Source organism: Esox lucius, chromosome 10, assembly GCF_011004845.1.
Source record: "Esox lucius isolate fEsoLuc1 chromosome 10, fEsoLuc1.pri, whole genome shotgun sequence".
Classification (NCBI taxonomy): domain Eukaryota; kingdom Metazoa; phylum Chordata; class Actinopteri; order Esociformes; family Esocidae; genus Esox; species Esox lucius.
Window position 1 is genome coordinate 9,962,367 of NC_047578.1, and position 20,191 is coordinate 9,982,557.

Below are 20,191 nucleotides of genomic sequence, written 5' to 3' on the forward strand. Positions count from 1 at the left end.
TCAGCAAAAGGTCCTAATAAGTGCACGTTTTACCATCCTTGTTAGGAATTCTGTTCTTAGTTTTATCTGTTAAATCAAAACACACGTGCGCACGTTCACACGCACACACTCCCCTTCAATCAAGTTTCTGTGAGCTGCAGATGAAAACAACTCTTTGATATTTGATACAGGGCTACCCCTTCCTATTCAAGTGGAAAGCGCACAACAAACACACACACATGCACACACACGCGCACAGTTAGCATCTGTCCCTGTATGGCCAAAACTATACAATACACCCAGGCTGTGCGATCTGTCTGATGACTCATGTGTTAATGGCTACCTGACCAGGTGCTCGGCTGATGATATCTGATCCTCTCACCAGGTGTCATTCCCACATCCGCTCTTAAAAAAAGTTCAACATTAAGTTAGGTGGTTCCTCACCCTGAAAACTGTCTATGAGGCCAGACAGACTTTAATTCACGGTCCAGTTTTCTTTAAAAAGTCATAATAAACGTCAGATAACTTTTGTCACTGGTGGTCAAGTCTGAATGACAGTACATATTTGCCATTATGTTAATTTAGTGAGCCCACCTTTGGGCTGTCCTGCCCCTATTCGCCCAATTCTTGTTTAGGTTCCACCTCCAAAGATGCGAGTGGCTAATACATATTCATAAAATATGGGTGGGAACATGTTGGTGTCCATGACAACAACAACCCACATATCCTTAATAGTAGAGGGGACTCAGTAGTTCAGGGTTGATATTTGTCTGACTGAAAATTCTATTTAAACTGTGTTGAGTTCCAGACGTCCTTGTTATTTAGACATGCAAAAATATATTATCAAATAGGTTGTCCTTAATTGTTTCTGTTATGACTGCAGCTAACTAGCTAGCCCTCTGTACTGCATCATATTTAATCACAGATGCACAGAAATACTACAGAAATAGAGTATAAAATAAATGCTCCGGTAATAATAGCCCTTCAGCCCTTGCATATACACATTAAACACAGCAGAACAGCCAGCGTACAAGTGGAAAATCATGTGGATATTATATCATAGGAAAAGACAGCATTTTAAAGGAGAATCTAAAATTATGACCTCTAAAATCAATGTACGGGTAAGCTCTGGGGTCTTTCGGGTAGAAAAAGTGAATTCCAAGGTGATTTGGCCATGAAGATATAATCCCATTAGTTTCATTAGATTTTTTGCTAGCAGTGGCTAAAGTTAGCTGAATTTTGAAATTACTGTTTAAAGAAAACTAACCATTGTATATAGTTGCTCTTTGTTCAATAGACTGCTTTCAGGATGAGATGCCATCTAATATCAAGTCCAAATTAATGTGAAAGACATAGCGAGACGGTATTCCCGAGCAAGATGACCGCAGTAGGAATCAGACTAGTTACACAAACTCTACAGTTCATAGAGCTTCACCCAATCCAGAACCGCTGTTTATGGGCCAGACCTGTGTGTGTGTGTGTGTGTGTGTGTGCGCGCGTGCGTGTTGACGTCCAGATCAGATGTGATGTTATATAACTTTATGACAACACCTCATTTCAACAACAGCACCCTAGAGGATACTGGGAAACATTCTGTGATGTTCCTGATAAAACAACGTTTATCTTACTGCAAAAAACACATTCTCTCCAAAATGAAAACATGTTACCCCTTTATAGGCACTCCCAAAACCAGACACTCAGGGGAATCACTGCAGCGGCACACAAACACTCAACAACATCCATGTAGTCTGAGAAAGTATGAAAGAGAAAACAGAGTTTAGAGATTTTATGACCTTAAAAGAAAATAAATGGTCTGAAGGTTATGTAGCTGAGGGATATGCTTCAACTAGTGTTCCCCTAGTGGACTGTGTAAGTACTGCAGGTCTAGATTTTTTCTAGATGGTTTTTAGTAATAACAGTTAGTACCAACTTTGTTGGTAAATGCTGATGGGCCTGTATTGATTACTTTCACTAAGAAAAATGATTCTGCATGATATTTTATTATAATTCCATAGCCCATGAAAGGAGGTCCCCAAGACATTAGGACAGTGATTTGGTGGTACTGGAACAGAAAAGCTCTGGGAAAAGGACTGGGACACAGACGAGAGAAAAGGAAAGGTGAGGACGCCATCTGTCAAATACACACATTGTAAAACAGTGACGCAAAGCTAGAGCTGAAAGGAAAGGAGGGCCTCATGGAAAGGCTACAGGAAGCACTCTCTGTTCCCTTCCTGTTCCTTAACCAACAGCTGTGTGTGTGTGTGTGTGTGCGCTTTCACGTCTTTTCCAAGAACAAGGCACACCTATCACAATGCAGCATCAATATATAAAAGGAGATTGAAGGCTGAATGATGGTTGAGGAAAACATTAAGAAAATTACGTGCGCATGTTGCGCGCGCGCGCACACACACACACACACACACACACACACACACACACACACACACACACACACACACACACACACACACACACACACACACACACACACACACACACACACACACACACACACACACACACACACACGCTGTTTAGACTTGTACTAAACGTGTAACAGTTGGCCAACTGATGTTATGTGGGGCGGTCTCCCTCACAAAACCTGTGATTCCTCATAACAAATCACACCACAATATTGCATTGTGGGTCCAAATAGAGGCAACAAATGCTTGTTGGTCAGATTGTCTGTGAGTGTGAGTGTGTGTGTGTGGGTGGGTGTGTGTGTGGGTATGTGTGTCTCTACTCACAGTGGGGTTACGGTGGCCTGGGACCCGATAGTTCTGGTTCTGGAGAAGTCTGCAGCCGTCCTTGGCCAGTCTCTGAACCAGCTCCAGTCGTGTCAGCTCCTCTCGTCCGCACACACCGTCCGGCCGAACACACACATTGCCCACGTCGCCGCGGAGCGAACACACCCCCCCCAACTGCAGAGCGGGCGGCAACGAGAACAAGTAACTTAACCCACAGCCCAGCGACATCCCCAGGTCACAAGGTTGAGTTCAGAGGTTAAAGGTAAGTGACACCCCCCAAAATAAAAATCTCTGTTGGGTTCAATCTACCCCACTCTCACTGTCAGTCAGTCTGTCTGTTGTTTTCTGTTAACCAAAGAGAAAAGTACTACTTCACCAAGTCTCTTTTCATGTTCTCTTGGCAGCCTCAATCTATCTGAACTTAATCGGTCTGTTCTTCAGGCAGTAATGCAGCCTCTTCCCAAGCGGAGGGCTGCCGAGAGGAACACTGGGTCTGGCGGTGTGTTTTGATTGGCCAGAGGGGAAGGGAGAGGGTGTGTTAAGGAGAGAGACCGAGAGCGATAAAGGAATAATAACTGAAAGTAAGCAATAGAGAGAAAGTGAGAGTGAGAAAGAGAGAGAGAGATTGAGAGAGAAGGAGAGGGGGAACAGAAGTGAAAGGCCAAGGTAGGAGAGTAGATATTAAACAGCACAATCGAGGGGAGGACATTCTCTTCTCAATATTCTCCTCATTCCTTTCAGATTCTCCGTCTTTTTACAGAGTGTTGTGATTTTGCGGGTCCAGGTTATAGCAGTCTTCTGGAAGGGTCAACACACCTCACATGTAAAGATCTATGTGCGAGCACTTGAGGGGGAGGAGTCAGATGTTTGCAGTAGTGGTAGACCAGGTGATGGGAGGGGGCAGTGAGAGGTTACATGGGCAGTGAGAGGGTAACAACGGGGGCACTGAGAGGGGACAGTGAGAGGGGACAGTGAGAGGGGGCGGGTTAGTGAGAGGGGGCGGGGACAGTGAGAGGGGGCTGGTGTGGTCCCTGGGGTCCTGGTGGTAGAGTGATAGTATCATCAGTAGCAGTGAGACTGTTTATTTATGTTGCAGTTTACAGTGTGTGTGTGTGTGTGTGTGTGTGTGTGTTGGGGGGGGGGGTCATGTGAGTGGAACTATCCCACGGTGCCCACCACCGTTTACTAGGAAAACAACCCTGATAACAACACACCCTATCAGACACAGAACTCCGTCCTATGTGTCCCCTCTTCCACTTCCTCAGGACATAAAGAGCAGGGAGGTCAACACAGGGTCCTCCGGAAGTATCGGCCCAGCGAAGCTTTTTGTCGGTTTCACATTTCCCAGCGTGATAATGGCTTCCTGGGTTGTCCATGAGACCGCTGAACCTCAGGTTAACAGGTGCCACTACAGACTCCAAGTGGAAAGCCTAGAATCAATACTAGGCATTGACAGCACTTACACCTGCATGATGCCCATATATGGCTCCCCAATGGAGACCTGGGTTCAATACCCGTCTCCACCCTTCTCCTCAGTGTCTCCACCCTTCTCCTCTGTGTCCACTTCACCAGTCTGCCTATGATTCCTACGGTCAATCCAAGCCGTACAAAGAATAAGTATGGAGAGTGACAGTCCATAACTCATTCCTTTTCCACTCAATATTTAAGACCCTAAAATCTGACAATTTGTATTTCAACCTCATAGTATTTGCAATTTTGAAGTAATATGTTGAAGTATACAGACACAGAAAAACACAGACACACAGGGAATATACACTCACCTAAAGGATTATTAGGAACACCTGTTCAATTTCTCATTAATGCAATTATCTAATCAACCAATCACATGGCAGTTGCTTCAATGCATTTAGGGGTGTGGTCCTGGTCAAGGCAATCACCTGAACTCCAAACTGAATGTCAGAATGGGAAAGAAAGGTGATTTAAGCAATTTTGAGCGTGGCATCGTTGTTGGTGCCAGGCGAGCTGGTCTGAGTATTTCACAATCTGCTCAGTTACTGGGATTTTCACGCACAACCATTTCTAGGGTTTACAAAGAATGGTGTGAAAAGGGAAAAACATCCAGTATGCGGCAGTCCTGTGGGCGAAAATGCCTTGTTGATGCTAGAGGTCAGAGGAGAATGGGCCGACTGATTCAAGCTGATATAAGAGCAACTTTGACTGAAATAACCACTCGTAACAACCGAGGTATGCAGCAAAGCATTTGTGAAGCCACAACACGCACAACCTTGAGGCGGATGGGCTACAACAGCAGAAGACCCCACCGGGTACCACTCATCTCCTCTACAAATAGGAAAAAGAGGCTACAATTTGCACGAGCTCACCAAAATTGGACAGTTGAAGACTGGAACAATGTTGCCTGGTCTGATGAGTCTCGATTTCTGTTGAGACATTCAGATGGTAGAGTTAGAAATTGGCGTAAACAGAATGAGAACATGGATCCATCATGCCTTGTTACCACTGTGCAGGCTGGTGGTGGTGGTGTAATGGTGTGGGGGATGTTTTCTTGGCACACTTTAGGCCCCTTAGTGCCAATTGGGCATCGTTTAAATGCCACAGCCTACCTGAGCATTGTTTCTGACCATGTCCATCCCTTTATGACCACCATGTACCCATCCTCTGATGGCTACTTCCAGCAGGATAATGCACCATGTCACAAAGCTCGAATCATTTCAAATTGGTTTCTTGAACATGACAATGAGTTCACTGTACTGAAATGGCCCCCACAGTCACCAGATCTCAACCCAATAGAGCATCTTTGGGATGTGGTGGAACGGGAGCTTCGTGCCCTGGATGTGCATCCCACAAATCTCCATCAACTGCAAGATGCTATCCGATCAATATGGGCCAACATTTCTAAAGAATGCTTTCAGCACCTTGTTGAATCAATGCCACGTAGAATTAAGGCAGTTCTGAAGGCAAAAGGGGGTCAAACACAGTATTAGTATGGTGTTCCTAATAATCCTTTAGGTGAGTGTATGATTGAAGCAATGTAAAAGGTATATTCTGTACAAAGATGAACACCATCCCCTCTTCACTTGTGGGTGAACAGTGTGTGTCTGTCTGTCAGTCAGTCCGTCTGTCTGACTTACCCTGGCGTTGTCTTCACTGGGTGTGGGTGTGTCTCGAGGGGAGGAGTCTGTTGACTCAGAACCACCCTGTTCTGCCACTGTAACCATTGACAACACAGTATGTTAGTTTCCTGTAAGGGGTTAATGAAATAGCATTACTATTTAATAAGTCAAAACTGCAGAGGAGTGGCAGGACATCTTGTAGAGGCACACATTGTAGTAATGCACATTGGCACGCACACACACACACACACACACACACACACACACACACACACTAAGCTAACTCACTGGCTTTGCGAGCCTTGTTGGCGAGAGCAGCAGCCAACTCATTCTGCACCTGAGGGGAGAGGACAGTCAGTGTGGTAGCTCATTAAATGCAAACATGCGCTCACACGTGCACGCACACACACGCACATACCGTGGAGGTGAGTCTTTCTAGTGCTTTCATCTGGAGAAAGCTGTCCCCACATACATCTCTGTTCCCCTCCAAGTCTTCTTCAGACCTGTAACACACACACACACACACAAAATTGTTGGTCTTCTTCTCACATGTTCTGTCTCTAAGTCTCTCTGCATGACCATCTTTACTGGTTTTTCTCCTTTATTAGTATCTGTTTATTGGTTTCTGTGTTGTCTTTTCACTGGTCCCTCATCTTGTCACTCTACTGGTCTATGTTGGTTTCTCTACTGGTAACTCTGTGTTGATCTCTCTACAGTTATTGTTCCACTGGGATCTTTGTCATTCTCTCTACGTGTTGCTATGTGACGATCTCTATATCAATCTCTCTATGTTGGTCTCTCTGTGTGGGTCTCTATCAACTGGTCACTCTGCTGTTCTCAATCTACTGGTCTCTGTTGTTCTCCCTAATGGTCTCGATCTACTGGTCCCTCTGTGTAGGTCCCTTTACTGGTCTCTCTGTGATTGTCACTCTGTTGGTTTCTCTTTACTGGTATCTCCATGTTAGTCTATCTACTGCTCCCTCTGTGTTGGTCATTACTTTTATTGCTATACTACTCTCTGTGTCAATATCTTTTTGGGCTTCATTGTGAAGACCACTATTTTAGATCAGATTTAACTTTATTGTCAATGAACTGTGTGTGTACAGTACAATGAAATGCAGGTAGCATCTAACCAGAAGTGCAAATAGAAGAGGGCAGGAAATGTACGAGTATTGTGTATAGTGTATGTTACAAGTGGAATGTGTAGATGTACAATGAAGGCATATACAGTACAAATATCAATTCAAAATGTGCAATGAAGGCAAGAAGGGGGGGGTAATGTACATGCTTGATCTCTCTGTGCTGGTCTCTCTACTGGTCTCTGGATTAGTCACTCTGCTGGTTACTCTTTACTGGTCTCTCTGTGTTATTCTCTGAAATGGTCTCTCCGGCTTGGTCACTACTGGTATTGTTCTACTGGTTTCTTTTCTGGTTTCTTTGCAGCAATCGCTATTTTGATCTCTCTATGTTGGTCTCCATGTGCTGGTCTCTCCAAGTCTTTAGCGCAAAGAACGGGATACCTGTGGCATCACGTTGTTCCACTGCTGCAGAGTCATACCTTTTGAGAGTTTGGCCAATATGTCCGGAGGGTCAGAGGGCACCACTTAGAGTCCTCCTCATAAGCGTTGCCAACGCGATACATTTTCACGTTTATCTTGTGCAAATTTTTCCTGGTAGTTTTCAAACCTACGAAGGTATATAACGTATATGGCATTGAGGTAAACCGCAGACAAATAATTAAGGGTGTTTTTGGATCCCCTATTCCATTTATTGTAAAATGTCTTTTTTTCTCTCATTTAATGTACTCATATATACATTTCCTTAAAGCAACTTCACAGCAAAAATCTCAGGTGACAACAACTGACAACCCTGTATCTATAGAGCCCATTTCAACCAGAACCAAAATGTATTTGACTTGTAATTAAAGATTTCTGCAACCGTAATGTCTAGTAATTGTATAAATCCTCTATCAGGTTTGCCTATTTCTCTAATTCAAGCAAGTTCTTGAATACGTAAAACGACAAATGTATTGTATGTTAAATTCTTAGGTGGATTCCTTTCACGCTCCTTTTCACAATGTTTAGACTTGATTGAACTACTTCCTGGTTGATGCCAACTTACTCTGTTATACCAAAAACAGGAAGTACCAGAACACTGAAACCTCTGATCACAGGCCTCTTGTTCTCACTGAGACTGGGTGACATTGTGCTTTTGAAGAGGCTATGGAGGTTTAATACTTAGTGCTGCACGGAAATGGTGATCTGTGAACATAAGTCAGAATTATAGTTTTCTTTTAAACTAACAAAGTGAACTCCCTGTCTTCACTGTAAATCCTTAGGGCTTATTTCAGGGGCTGTATCATATCCTTACAGGCACTCAAAAAGAAACAAAACAGGGCAGAACTAGTAGAACTGGAAGGACAAATTCACTAACTGGATAGGGTAAATGCTCATTCAACTATAAAGAAATCAAAAGAAAAAACCTGCCTTAAATAATGAAATACAATCGCATTCTCTTAGCTGAAATATGGCAGATTCTGTCAGTTGTATAAATCCCCGTATGCAGATGTGAATCCTCTAAACCTGGAGAATGTTCTGGAGGATTGTATTCTCCCCTCCATGAATCGAAAGGATTGTGACTTCTCAGTATCACACTCACGGCAATCAGAGATACAGTTAAAACCCTAAAAAGTGCCTAGACCCCCTCGGACCAGAAGGATTCTCCAACATGAATGATATGTAAAAAAGGTTCTGCCATGTTCCCTTACCTTACAAGTACAGTACCTGCACCTCAAAATTATTTCAGATGACCAAATGTGGACTTCAAGGTCGAGTCTATCAGTGGATTGAGCATTAATAAATTACTAAAGAATATACAAATAAATTCGTAAGGGGCTGGATTTTTCCAGTTGAGGGTTGTGTGTGTGTATGTGGGCAGGGGTTCTAGATTTTTCCATTTGAGGGTTGTGTGTGTGTGTGTGTGTGTGTTTATGTGGGCAGGGGATCTAGATTTTTCCAGTTGAGGGTTGTGTGTGTGTATGTGGGGAGCATTTCATGGTCATAATCCCATAACACATACTTTCAAAAAGGGACTGTAGTAACTTAGTAAGCTGAGTCTTCATTGCTCCCGGTATTAAGGAAGCCTCCAGATAATCATGTTGACACCTGGGGAGAGGTGGTGTCTACAACATTGGGGATCAATTAAAATAAATTACCTTGACCTCCTTTAATCAACTGAGGGTAAACTGTGATCTAACCTACAGACAAGGGATTTAAAGAAAAGACAGGGACTGAGGGTAAACTGTGATCTAACCTACAGACAAGGGATTTAAAGAAAAGACAGGGACTGAGGGTAAACTGTGATCTAACCTACAGACAAGGGATTTAAAGAAAAGACAGGGACTGAGGGTAAACTGTGATCTAACCTACAGACAAGGGATTTAAAGAAAAGACAGGGACTGAGGGTAAACTGTGATCTAACCTACAGACAAGGGATTTAAAGAAAAGACAGGGACTGAGGGTAAACTGTGATCTAACCTACAGACAAGGGATTTAAAGAAAAGACAGGGACTGAGGGTAAACTGTGATCTAACCTACAGACAAGGGATTTAAAGAAAAGACAGGGACTGAGGGTAAACTGTGATCTAACCTACAGACAAGGGATTTAAAGAAAGGTTTCAGTTTGTAGTCAATATTGACACTGACAGACACACGCCGTTATGAAGCAGAAAAATCTGTTCTTTGAGTTCAGTTTTTCTTGAAGGTAGAAAGTATGGCGAATGCCAAAAAAAACTGGGATGGAACACACAAGCCCCAGAGCCTGCATCGCTCGCCCAACCACCATCTGCTGGTCTCACAACAACGCAAGCCCATTGGATGATAATTATGGTTCACTGTTCCCCCTACTGGCCAACCCTGATGTTCTGGGGACTTGGAAAGAGGTCTTATTTAGAGACGGGAAAAGGGCACCATCTCTGTCTTTCTGCTGCTGGTTCTCCCTACACGTGTCTTTAAGTCTTCCGAAAATAAAAAGAACTCACTTCTCTCTTTTCCTAAGCTCTATCTACTTTCCTTGCTGTGTGTGTATGTAAACCACATAGTGTTTTAGGGTAAACTAAGCTCTGTAACAGCAGAACAAAGTGCCCCAGGGCCTCTGATGTAATTTGTTATTTAAAAAAAATTGAATTCCCTCCCTCCCTCCCACACACACACACACACGTTTCCTAGACTAATTTGCATGTCATATGAATTGTATCTGTGACTTCAGTGCAATGGATGCGGAAGACAAAGACAGGGGGTGTGTTTGTCCGAGAGCAGGTGTGTATGTGATCTGATAAACCACGACGGATGCAGTAGCAGGAAAGACAGAGATTGGATCACAATCCCTCTCCCTATTACACAGACAAGACCAGGAGAGGATGGGACGCTCGTGGAGTGATCCATCTCCCCTCAAATGTCATCGTCTCCCACTCTTTTGCTTTGTCCGCTCTCTCTTTTGTTCTTCCTCCATCCCCGTCTCCGACGGCCAGACTGAGTTCAGTGGCACGCTCAGTCGAAATGCCACATAGCGGAGTCAGAATTCTACCGGAGGTAACAAGAACTCTGCGTGACACTCGGAATGCCAGCCAGCTCCCTCCAGAAGCGCCCGCCAGGAGCTCGCCTGCATCCGTGTTCTGAAGGTTATCGGTAGCGGGTGAAAATGTACTGCGTGGATGTGTTAAAGGTTCCGAAAATTCCGTTCTGCGTACGCTCAGTGCTCCACTGACATTTCACAGGAGATCCTGGTGTTTTTCTGACTTATCTTCGAAAAAAGTCCTTTCAAATTATAACGAAGCGTGTGCTAAAACATGAGAAATATAACTGTTCCGTCTGAATATCGATGTCTATTGTACCTCTATGTTGTTGAGAAGAAAGATGGCAAGTTCAATGGGAAGGCGAGTCTGCCTGGCATTCAGAGCTGAGCCGTCCTGCCTAGCTAATGCTATAGACCAGAGTTACGAGACAGGGGTCCTATGTTTATGGTGGTCATGAGGAGGGGGAATAAAGGAACATATGAAGGTTATATTCTGCGCTTCTGAACTAATACAGTAAATTTGGAGTTAAGATGGAGTGTCACAGTCTCTCTTTCAATTTCACCTGAGAACTGGAACTTCCCGTTGTGGGGCATGCTGCAGAGAGAGGCCCAGTATCATAAGGACAAAGTGTGTGTCACAGCTTGACTAAGGATTACCAGTATGTAGAGAATAGAGATGAATCTTGCCAGAGTTGGAACACTGATTCAGCTCGTGTTCTGGTGTGGGTGTGTGTGTGTGTGTGTTGGTGCATGACTGCGTGAAGGTTACTCAGTGTTGCCGGAGTTTAATATGACCCTCATGGTCTGCACAATAAGACACGCACAGATAAACACACAGATGCATACATACACACAAACACACACATATACAGACACACACAGAAAATTACCCAGTTCTGAACTGGACGTATGGGACCAGCTGTAGTAGGAGCCTAACAGCCTCTGGCCACGCCTCCTTCTCCAGGCTGCAGAACTCACAGGCTGCAGACTCACACTCCTCAAAACTGAACTGGTAGTAAGAGTTAGAGTCCCCAAACACTACCCGCTGGTCCACTGCAACACACACACACAGGGTAAAACAATGAGGTAGCTCAACCCAGGAAGAGGAATATGTGTGTGTGTGTGTGTGTGTGTGAGAGTTTTTGCATGTGTATGTTTGGGTTTGTGCGTGTTTTGGGGCGTTGGGTGGAGTTTTCGTGTGTTTGTGCGTGCGCGTGTGTGTTTTTGCATGTGTTGGGTAAAGTTGTTGTGTGTGTATGTGTGTGTTTTTGCATGTGTTGGGTAGAGTTGTTGTGTGTGTGTGTTTTTGCATGTGTTGGGTAGAGTTGTTGTGTGTGTGTGTTTTTGCATGTGTTGGGTAGAGTTGTTGTGTGTGTGTGTGTTTGCATGTGTTGGGTAGAGTTGTTGTGTGTGTGTGTTTTTGCATGTGTTGGGTAGAGTTGTGTGTGGGTGTGTACTCACCAGACAGCAGGATGCCCAGCTCCAGTAGGACCTGCCACACCCGTGCAGCCATGCTCCGACAGCGTACGTACACACACTGCTCACACAACCACTGGACCAGCTCAACGCCCACGTAGCTTCGCCTGGGCGCGCGCACGCACACACACACACACACACACAAACATGTCATCATATGGCAGTCTTTAGCAGGAACGGATTACTAACTCTACTGGATGCTGAGTGTCACCATGGCAACTTCTTCTCACATACCATGCCGATCTGAACAGAACACCCTAAAAAAAACGTTTCCATAAAAGGTTCTTTGTTTCCCCTGGGCGGCCTTTTGCTTTTTATTCCATGGCGAACTTTTGTGTTTGTGGTTGAACCTTTTGGTTTTAGGTAGAACCCTTTCGGGTTCCATTTAGAACCTTAAAAGGTTATACCTGGAACCAAAAAAAGTTATTACTAGAATCAAAACTATGGTTTCCCCACAGTGCCAGCTAAAGGTTTCTCAACAATAATGTTCACAGGTAGTTTGCAGTTTATAAAAGGGACTTTGGCTCTTTTAGTGATAGTTGACATCTAGTGGAGGGATTATTATATATAGAGTTGTGGTTTGCTCATGGCTCTTTTTGTTCAGTGATGCGTCACAGCAGTTTAGGCCATGTCATTTCAAATTATAAACCGTAGGCCATGTCCTACATAGGAATCATGTGTGAACTGGGGTCAATTGAGAACGTCTCGCTAAATCAGTCTGTGGTTCTCAATTGTGTCCTCGCCTGTTCCCATAGGTAGCTTGTTTGTTTCATCAGGTCAAGACATAAGCAATCGTACTGAACAATGTAAAAATGGTTGCTCACAAGAACACACACGGGTCTACAGAAAATCCCCACTTCAGACTGATATAACCCCAACGAGGGTTGTAACCATGGACAACGCTTTTCTCGTTGCCATTCAGAAACATAGTTAAATGGTTACGCAACTTTAGATACAACTTCATAGCACCTTACACAGTCGGTTCCATTTTATTTACCACAGAAACATGACACAAACATGTTTATACAACCTGAAAGACATTCTACAGTATATAGGACAATGGTGCCACAGCGGTAACAAGCCAGCAGGCACCGATTTGTTACTGTTCAGAAGTAAATAAGTGTGTACGGTGCTGGCTCAGATATTTTCAGTACGGTTCCTGTAACTATGGACTGAACTCAAGGACCTGACTGTAGGGTTGCCATGGTGACGCCCAGAACTTGCAACTGCCAGCAACGATAGGACAGAAATCGTCAGATTTAGAACTCAACAGCATTTATCACCACAACACCATTGACTCATACCGGCTCACTGCCACACAAGGTCACCTTATGATTCTGGCGAGGTGAATCTTGTCTTTGGCAGGGTACGGACCATGAGACAGGAAAGCATTCCTTACGGCACGGCCTGCACATGGGAAACTCTGGGAACAGGACTGACACACACATACACACACACACACACACACACACACACACAATTTATAATGCCAAAACATCATACGTTTTCTTTTAGGACCAATGAAACCGAATTCTGGAAACCAAAAGGTAGAGCATTCAGCATGATGTATGTTTAAGAAGCATTTCACAGTAACATCCAGCTACTTTAGTTTTTGGTGAGAAACAAATGGCGTCCTCTATCCATGTATGTGGGCATGTGTGTCTGACTGTGTGCGAGTGTGTGTGTGTATGAGCATGTGTGTGTGTGTGTGTGAGCGCGAGCGTGTCTGTGAGAGTGTGTGTACCTTGTGAACCGTAGGGCTGGTGCTGGGTCCAGGGATGGTATCAGGTGACTGCTGCCAAGATCAAATCAAAACACACAGTTAGAACATACAGTGTTAAACAACAACACACACACAAACACTTCCAGACAGTGTTTGGGTTAGGATAGAAGAGGAAGCACAAAATGCAACACATCAGCACACATGGAATCTACAGATCTATAGATTTTCTCTGTTTCTCACTCAACAGACATGTCCTCCACCCCCACCTTATTAATAACCAGACAGGTACCTGCTTCTCTGACACACACACACACACACACCCGAGCTGAGCTGTCACAGAGCCTATGAGGCTACTACTTTTCGAATGTGTTTCACTGAAGCAATGCCGAATTCACATACAGAGACGAAAATGCAGCCTTTGCTTCAGGATAATATAAATAGTAAAAGATGCAATCAAAGGCGATCCGACAACGCCGCAAGAAAAGCTGTCAACACGCACACACAAAAAAAGACACAGAACACAGACAGTAAGAGAAGGAGAAAAACAAGCCCATCTGCCTTCATCCCTACAGCCTCAGCCTGCGTTGATCTCCCCAAACACAGCCACCTTGGATCCCCTACTCATCCCTCTGTTCTCATCCCAATTATTGGAGAGGAGCGGAGCAGAGAGGGAAAAGAAGTAGAGGGAGAGAGAGGAAAGGGGGAGAGAAAAGTAAGAGAGAGAGAGTAAAAAAGAGAGAGAGAGAGAGAGAGAGTCTTCACACGCGTTTATCTAAGTGACAACTTCAAAGCGACAATGATGTGTGTGTATGCGTGCGTGTTTGTATGTTTGCGTGGGTGTTTGTATGTTTGTGTGGGTGTTTGTATGTTTGTGTGCGCGCATGAGTGAGAGTCATTATCTGGTAGAAATGGATTACTCTCAGATTGGAGTACTTAACATGGCTGAGAGCTGTAGCTCTGCACACTTGCCATACACACACGCACGCACGCACGTACGTACGTGTAAATAGCTCCACCCAGGTAAATAACGTTATATCAGTGCCATCTATCTTGGTCTTAGGCAGGCATGTGCTGTTAGCCTATGAAGCTGGCTGAGACTGACAGATATTGCGGCCACCAACCTACATCAGTCTCCCATGCTGCCTGGGTGTGATACGAAGGGCGGGTATCTCCTGGGTCAGCTTCATGTAAGTCGGATGGACAGCCCAGTCAAGCCCATTTCTCCCGCAACAATGTCTGGTTTATTTAGCATCCCCCCCCAAAAAATCTAATTTCTGTCAACATTAAACCGGGCTGCCACATTAAACCAGGCTGCCACTGGCGCAGTGTGGCGTGGCGACGCCGGGCGCCGATCCTGCCGTAGATTAGCCTCACAGTTGACGTCTTACTGTGATAACCACATAGAAACACAGGAAATAAAAACACACAAAAAAAATATTCATCATAGAGGTCAAGCGGCCCCCCCCCACCCAGCAGTGTGGGCATGAATGTGTGTAAATCATAAACACACCCTGCATTAAATTGTCCCTTCAGCGCACAGGACACAGCACAGAAACATCCCTCCTTCAGCAGCTGTCTGACCAGACCTCCATGATAACACATGCGTGACAACACCGTCACTGCTTTCATCTGCGTTACAGAACCAAAGTATTCATTACATCCCTGAGCGTGTCAGGACAGACCCAATCTCTTGTCTTTCCATGCATTCACAGCGTGGAAGGAGACACAGCTCTTCATTACAGTGGGATGTGTGTGTATCCGTGTCCTTCCCTACCCCTGGATGAGTCTTAGCAAAGCTGCCATACCTTCACGCCTCAGCACACTAACACACACATCATTAAGCCGAAACAGTCTTGTGCGTTGTTTTTCTGTCATTGTCTGGTCGATTCTTTACCATTATGCATGCAGGGATAATCACTAGCAAGTAGAATGATCAGATAACAAACCAATATTCATATTACTTATATTTCCGGAACAGCCTGATCACATTACACCACAAAAATGCACTTTAGGAAAGTTATTCGATTTAAAACAACATTCGGTATGAATCTGATGCATGTCCATAAAACATAACTGTGTTTGGCTGGTTAAAGTTTACATTAAACTAAAATTCTGATGACATAAAAACCGTGGCCATGGATATCTCATTAACGTCCCACTTTTTTACAATAGTTTTACAATCCTTATTTGACTAACTTCAAGCCAGCCACAACCTGGAGTTTGGGTTTCAGCAAAGATTAAGCCACACAATTTGAAGAGGGGGTGTTAACCTTTTTTAAACAGGGTATACAGACTCACTTCTAACTCTTAGGATGTTCCCATCTGGAGCTTCGCACCAGGAAACCACCCACTTTGACTGGTGTACCTGTTTTCACCCTTACCAATAGTGATGTCTTGATATCCCAAGTCTTACATATTCAGATATACAGGTAATCTCATCAACAAACGGCTGCCAAACTGCCTGATTTCACAGAGCCTCAGAATAGAACTTGAATGGAGATAAATAATGGCCAAATCACAAACCACTTTCAATTGGGTTACCTTCGCCTTGTAGCCCAGCGCACAGGACCGGAACCAGACCCATACATTGTATGGTCTTCACAGTGCAAGCAGCAAAGGAGTGAGAAGATACTTACAGTATGTATCTCAGAAATAGTTTTCCTCTAGAATATTAATGTTATACGCCTAAACGCAGCATCAACACGACTTCTCTACAACAATATTGCAAATACATTAGAAAATATAGTTTGATTTCAGATTTTTTCCATTTCAGATTCCACTAGAATCCAAAGGCACAGAGTCAAAGTCCACAGTCAAAATTGGCCATATAGTTAATATTAAGGTTAAAAGTAAGGTTCAGGTTAGGATTATGTTTAAAATCACATTTTCTTGAAGGCAGGTTTATGACTTTTTGCATATGGAAGCAAATAAAGCCATTCCTCTCTTGCCTTGATTTCTAGCCAAGCCTCCCTACTTGCCAAATATCATCAGATTACAATGAGACTGGTATTGTAGAATTATGCAATAAACATAATGGCCACATTTCGATGGGTTTTTGGAATACAAAACAGTTTTGATACTAGGCAATCCTATGTCATTCTCATTACTATAATGCCAAGTGATTATGACCAGGTTTTAAATTGGATAACTTATACCTTTCAATTATTTACCTTTGATTTTCTTTTGTATCTTCATAACTCTCTCACTCTGAAAACTGTTTTGATAATGAGAGTCGGTGGGTGAGAAAACTGTTTAATACATGATCAATACCACAGTAATAATAATGAAATAGTTAGGTAGAAATCCTAATCTCAGTGTTCAACTTTCGCAGAAGAATGGCAATTCTGAATTCTTTCAGTTTTGTGCCAATTACTAATATTTGATACTTAAATTTAAAAACAGGATTGATAATGAAGTTTAGAGTTTTTATGGCTTTTGGCCTTATAATGATGAATATGTAAGGCTACAAAGCAATCAAAGTTAACATGAAGTTTGACTGCTGGCTCTGAACCAAGTAGAATTTTGATTTAAAAAATTCCCAAGAGTGAATGAGAACATATATAAAAAAATTCTGATAGTCTGGTAATAATGGTAGCATTCACCTATTATTTCTCTGTAAAAACTGTAACATAAAAGTTGCAAAACTGTCTTAAAGGATGCCTGGTTGAGGCCAAAATGTTATGGATATGCCAACATGGATAAGATATTGATGGTTTATATACAAATAAATAAAATAAAAATGTCTCCCCCACAAAAAATATTTCAGGATTTCAGGACATTACCTGAAAAAAAGTCCTGATTAACTGAAAATATAATAATTCAAATTAACTACATTGAGACTGACACAGCTGTGTGTGTGTGTGCGTGTGTGTGTGCGTGTGTGTGTGTGTGTGCGTGTGTGTGTGTGTGTGTGTGTGCGTGTTGCCTTGGTTACAGTCACTGTGCGTAGGTATTGGTCGTCACAAGCTTATATAGCCACAAACTGATATTATAAACCCACGTCAGGTTCCAAGGCAGAATTTAAAGTTTGTTTTTTGGCATTATGTTAATGTGATTACATTTGAAAATCAATTCGAATAAGCCAAATTGTAGGGGGCTTGATCAGTTAGTGAGATAACCTAATGACGACCGTAGGTACTGTTTGCAGTTTGGCACATATTAGATGTAGGTTACAGTACAACGACCAGTGAAAGGCTGGTGCTTGAACACACATTCACACATATGCACGCACACACACCTACTGCCTTTCCTACAGTGAGGTCGTCTGAAACAACAGCACAACCAGGTGAATCGTGACAACGAGGTAACAGAGTGGGGGTGGGTCTGGGAAGTAACTCGATGGTAACGATAAACCAAAACACATACACTACACCGAAAGGAAATGTACCTGAATGTAACGAATAGCGATACTCACGCTTTTTTTCCGTAGGTGCAGTCCATGTTTCAATAGTCCCGGTAAATCCCGGATCTTCTGCCTGAGCTGAGCCTGATCTCTTGCTCCGGTGTTCCGATTACTCCACCTCCAACCGCCGACCATACCGTCTTCTCCACCAGGCTCCGAATCCTCCATATCTGTCTCTCTCCTACACTTCCCCTCACACACGGACACACCAGCTAAGGCTCATCGTCTCCTCTCGGTATTCGCCTAGGGCTCTCTTTCTCTATTTCTCTCATTCACACTCCGACCTGCATCAGTTCGGAACAAACAGCGCGCGTTAACAACCTTCCGAGGATCCTCCGCAGCACACGACGCCGCTCCACCCAATGTCTTCCTCCCCCTCCCTGGTATTATCAGAGACACTGAGCGGGAGAGAGAGAGTGGGTGTGTGTATGAGGGGGAGGGGGACTCGCAGGTGCAAACGAACATCATTGCATCATTTCCACCTGTCCTTCCTTAAGCAGTCGGTGATAGTTATAACACCTCACTGAGCATTCAAATTCAGATACGTCTGGATAATTACACACACAGATTATGAGCCTACTGTATGACTGTTGTATTTTCGGTGGCATTCAAAAACGAAATGGTGGACTGGACAGACTGGTGGCTTTGTCACCACCTCACCTGTGTGTGGCTCCAATTTCCATAGGTAAACAAATGGCATTAGGCTAAACCATCTGAGTGTGTATTTCCATGTTTTTAGACTGAAGTCATCTGACAGTGGGAAAATGCCACAGAGATGACTCAAAACACACACACACACACACACACACACACACACAACTATACGGTTAGAGAAAATCTCTTCAAGCTAAATATATTTAGGTATTACTGTTAGGATTAGTTCAAGTTATTTGTCAAAGACAAAATTCATACCTGCAGGTTGCTTCTCAACAATGGTAGAGAAATAAACATTGTAGAAAATTATAAAAATGTATAGCTAATGATGAAAATTATCCCAGAAATTATGCCCCATACAAATAACAAAGAGTATTTACACAAACAGTATTTGCACAGTGTGTGTGTGTGTATAGGCGTGTTCTGTATGTGAGTGAGTAGTCAGACCAGGTCAAGTGTTCAGCAGTCTGGGGGTTGATACATAACATTTCCGAGCCTCATAGTATGCTTCACTATGTATGCTTCCCTATGCTTCCCCACAGTCCTCATCTGAAGGGTCCTTGATAACGCTCCGGGATAATGTCAAGCACTGTTTCCAAAAGATGCCCCGGATGTAGGGAAACACGGACCTAGTGATGCACTGGACCGTCTTCATCACATTCTAGGGGTCTTCGTAACATTCTCAAACATCTCTTCCTTTTCTCCAGGTGTGTAAAACCATTTGAATATCAATGCAAATGGTCAAGGGATCAGGTTTGGGTGGGAAGCAAATAATTGGTGTATTTCAATGAATTTCAACTCACAACCGTTGGAGTCAGTTTCAGCATCTTCAATCTAACTTTAAGACCCAGTGCAGTCAAAAGCTTGATTTTTCAATTTGTTTTACATGGTAATTTCACCATAGCTACTTTACGTACTAATTAATAATGTCACCAAAAGTACATTTGTGTGATGTAAATATAACATGTCAGCACAATCTGGAACAAGTGAATTTAGATTTCTGGATTAATCTGTTCATAAAATACAACAAGTTCCAGCATTCATAGCGAATATAGATACAGATTTGTTTGCCCGGGTGCCAGCAATATCCTTTTGACAAGCAAAATCATGCTCTTTCACCGTTTGTCTAGCATATTACGTAAAGGCAAATGTACTGTAATATAATTATGTTTTGTACATTCTGAGTAGGGTAGCCTATACATTTGCAGTTGTCACACTACAGTTGCAAATAAAAAAAACATTAACACATGTTTATCCAGAGAAATTACTTTTTCCAATGATAATTTCAAGCAAATTCTTAACCTTCTACTAAATCTAGTAGTTAGTCCTATGAACGACACCACAAACCAGTCAAAGATTGTATCCAGGTAGACAGATCCCGGTCAAGCACGGTTAGGCTCCAATGTTGTAGTAAACCAGTAGTTTTAGCAATTGCCGAACCGAAAAAAAGAGTAGCGTGTTTAACATACTGATTGCTAGCCACAGATTTCAACAGAAGTCTGAGTCTTCTAACCTACAGTAGCCTACCCCAAATAAGCAGTTAATT

General features: G+C 43.3%; 1 protein-coding gene across 2 annotated transcripts in view; it reads right to left on the reverse strand.

Annotated features, from left to right (window-relative positions):
* rapgef5a (Rap guanine nucleotide exchange factor (GEF) 5a) overlaps positions 1–18,385 on the reverse strand; it is a 31,751-nt gene extending 13,366 nt beyond the window's left edge. Inside the window, exons 1-10 of one of the 2 annotated variants that reach the window (XM_013135608.4) lie at positions 18,004–18,385; positions 13,611–13,661; positions 13,195–13,301; positions 11,852–11,973; positions 11,281–11,443; positions 6,237–6,321; positions 6,107–6,155; positions 5,837–5,913; positions 5,069–5,125; positions 2,727–2,900 (exon numbers count right to left, since the gene is read on the reverse strand). In XM_013135608.4, coding sequence (XP_012991062.1) covers positions 2,727–2,900; positions 5,069–5,125; positions 5,837–5,913; positions 6,107–6,155; positions 6,237–6,321; positions 11,281–11,443; positions 11,852–11,973; positions 13,195–13,301; positions 13,611–13,661; positions 18,004–18,159 — 1,041 coding nt within the window. In that variant the 5' untranslated portion in view covers positions 18,160–18,385. The remainder of the gene's footprint in view (positions 1–2,726; positions 2,901–5,068; positions 5,126–5,836; positions 5,914–6,106; positions 6,156–6,236; positions 6,322–11,280; positions 11,444–11,851; positions 11,974–13,194; positions 13,302–13,610; positions 13,662–18,003) is intronic. The other variant, XM_010873332.4, reaches the window with a different exon arrangement.
* Positions 18,386–20,191: the final 1,806 nt, after the last annotated feature.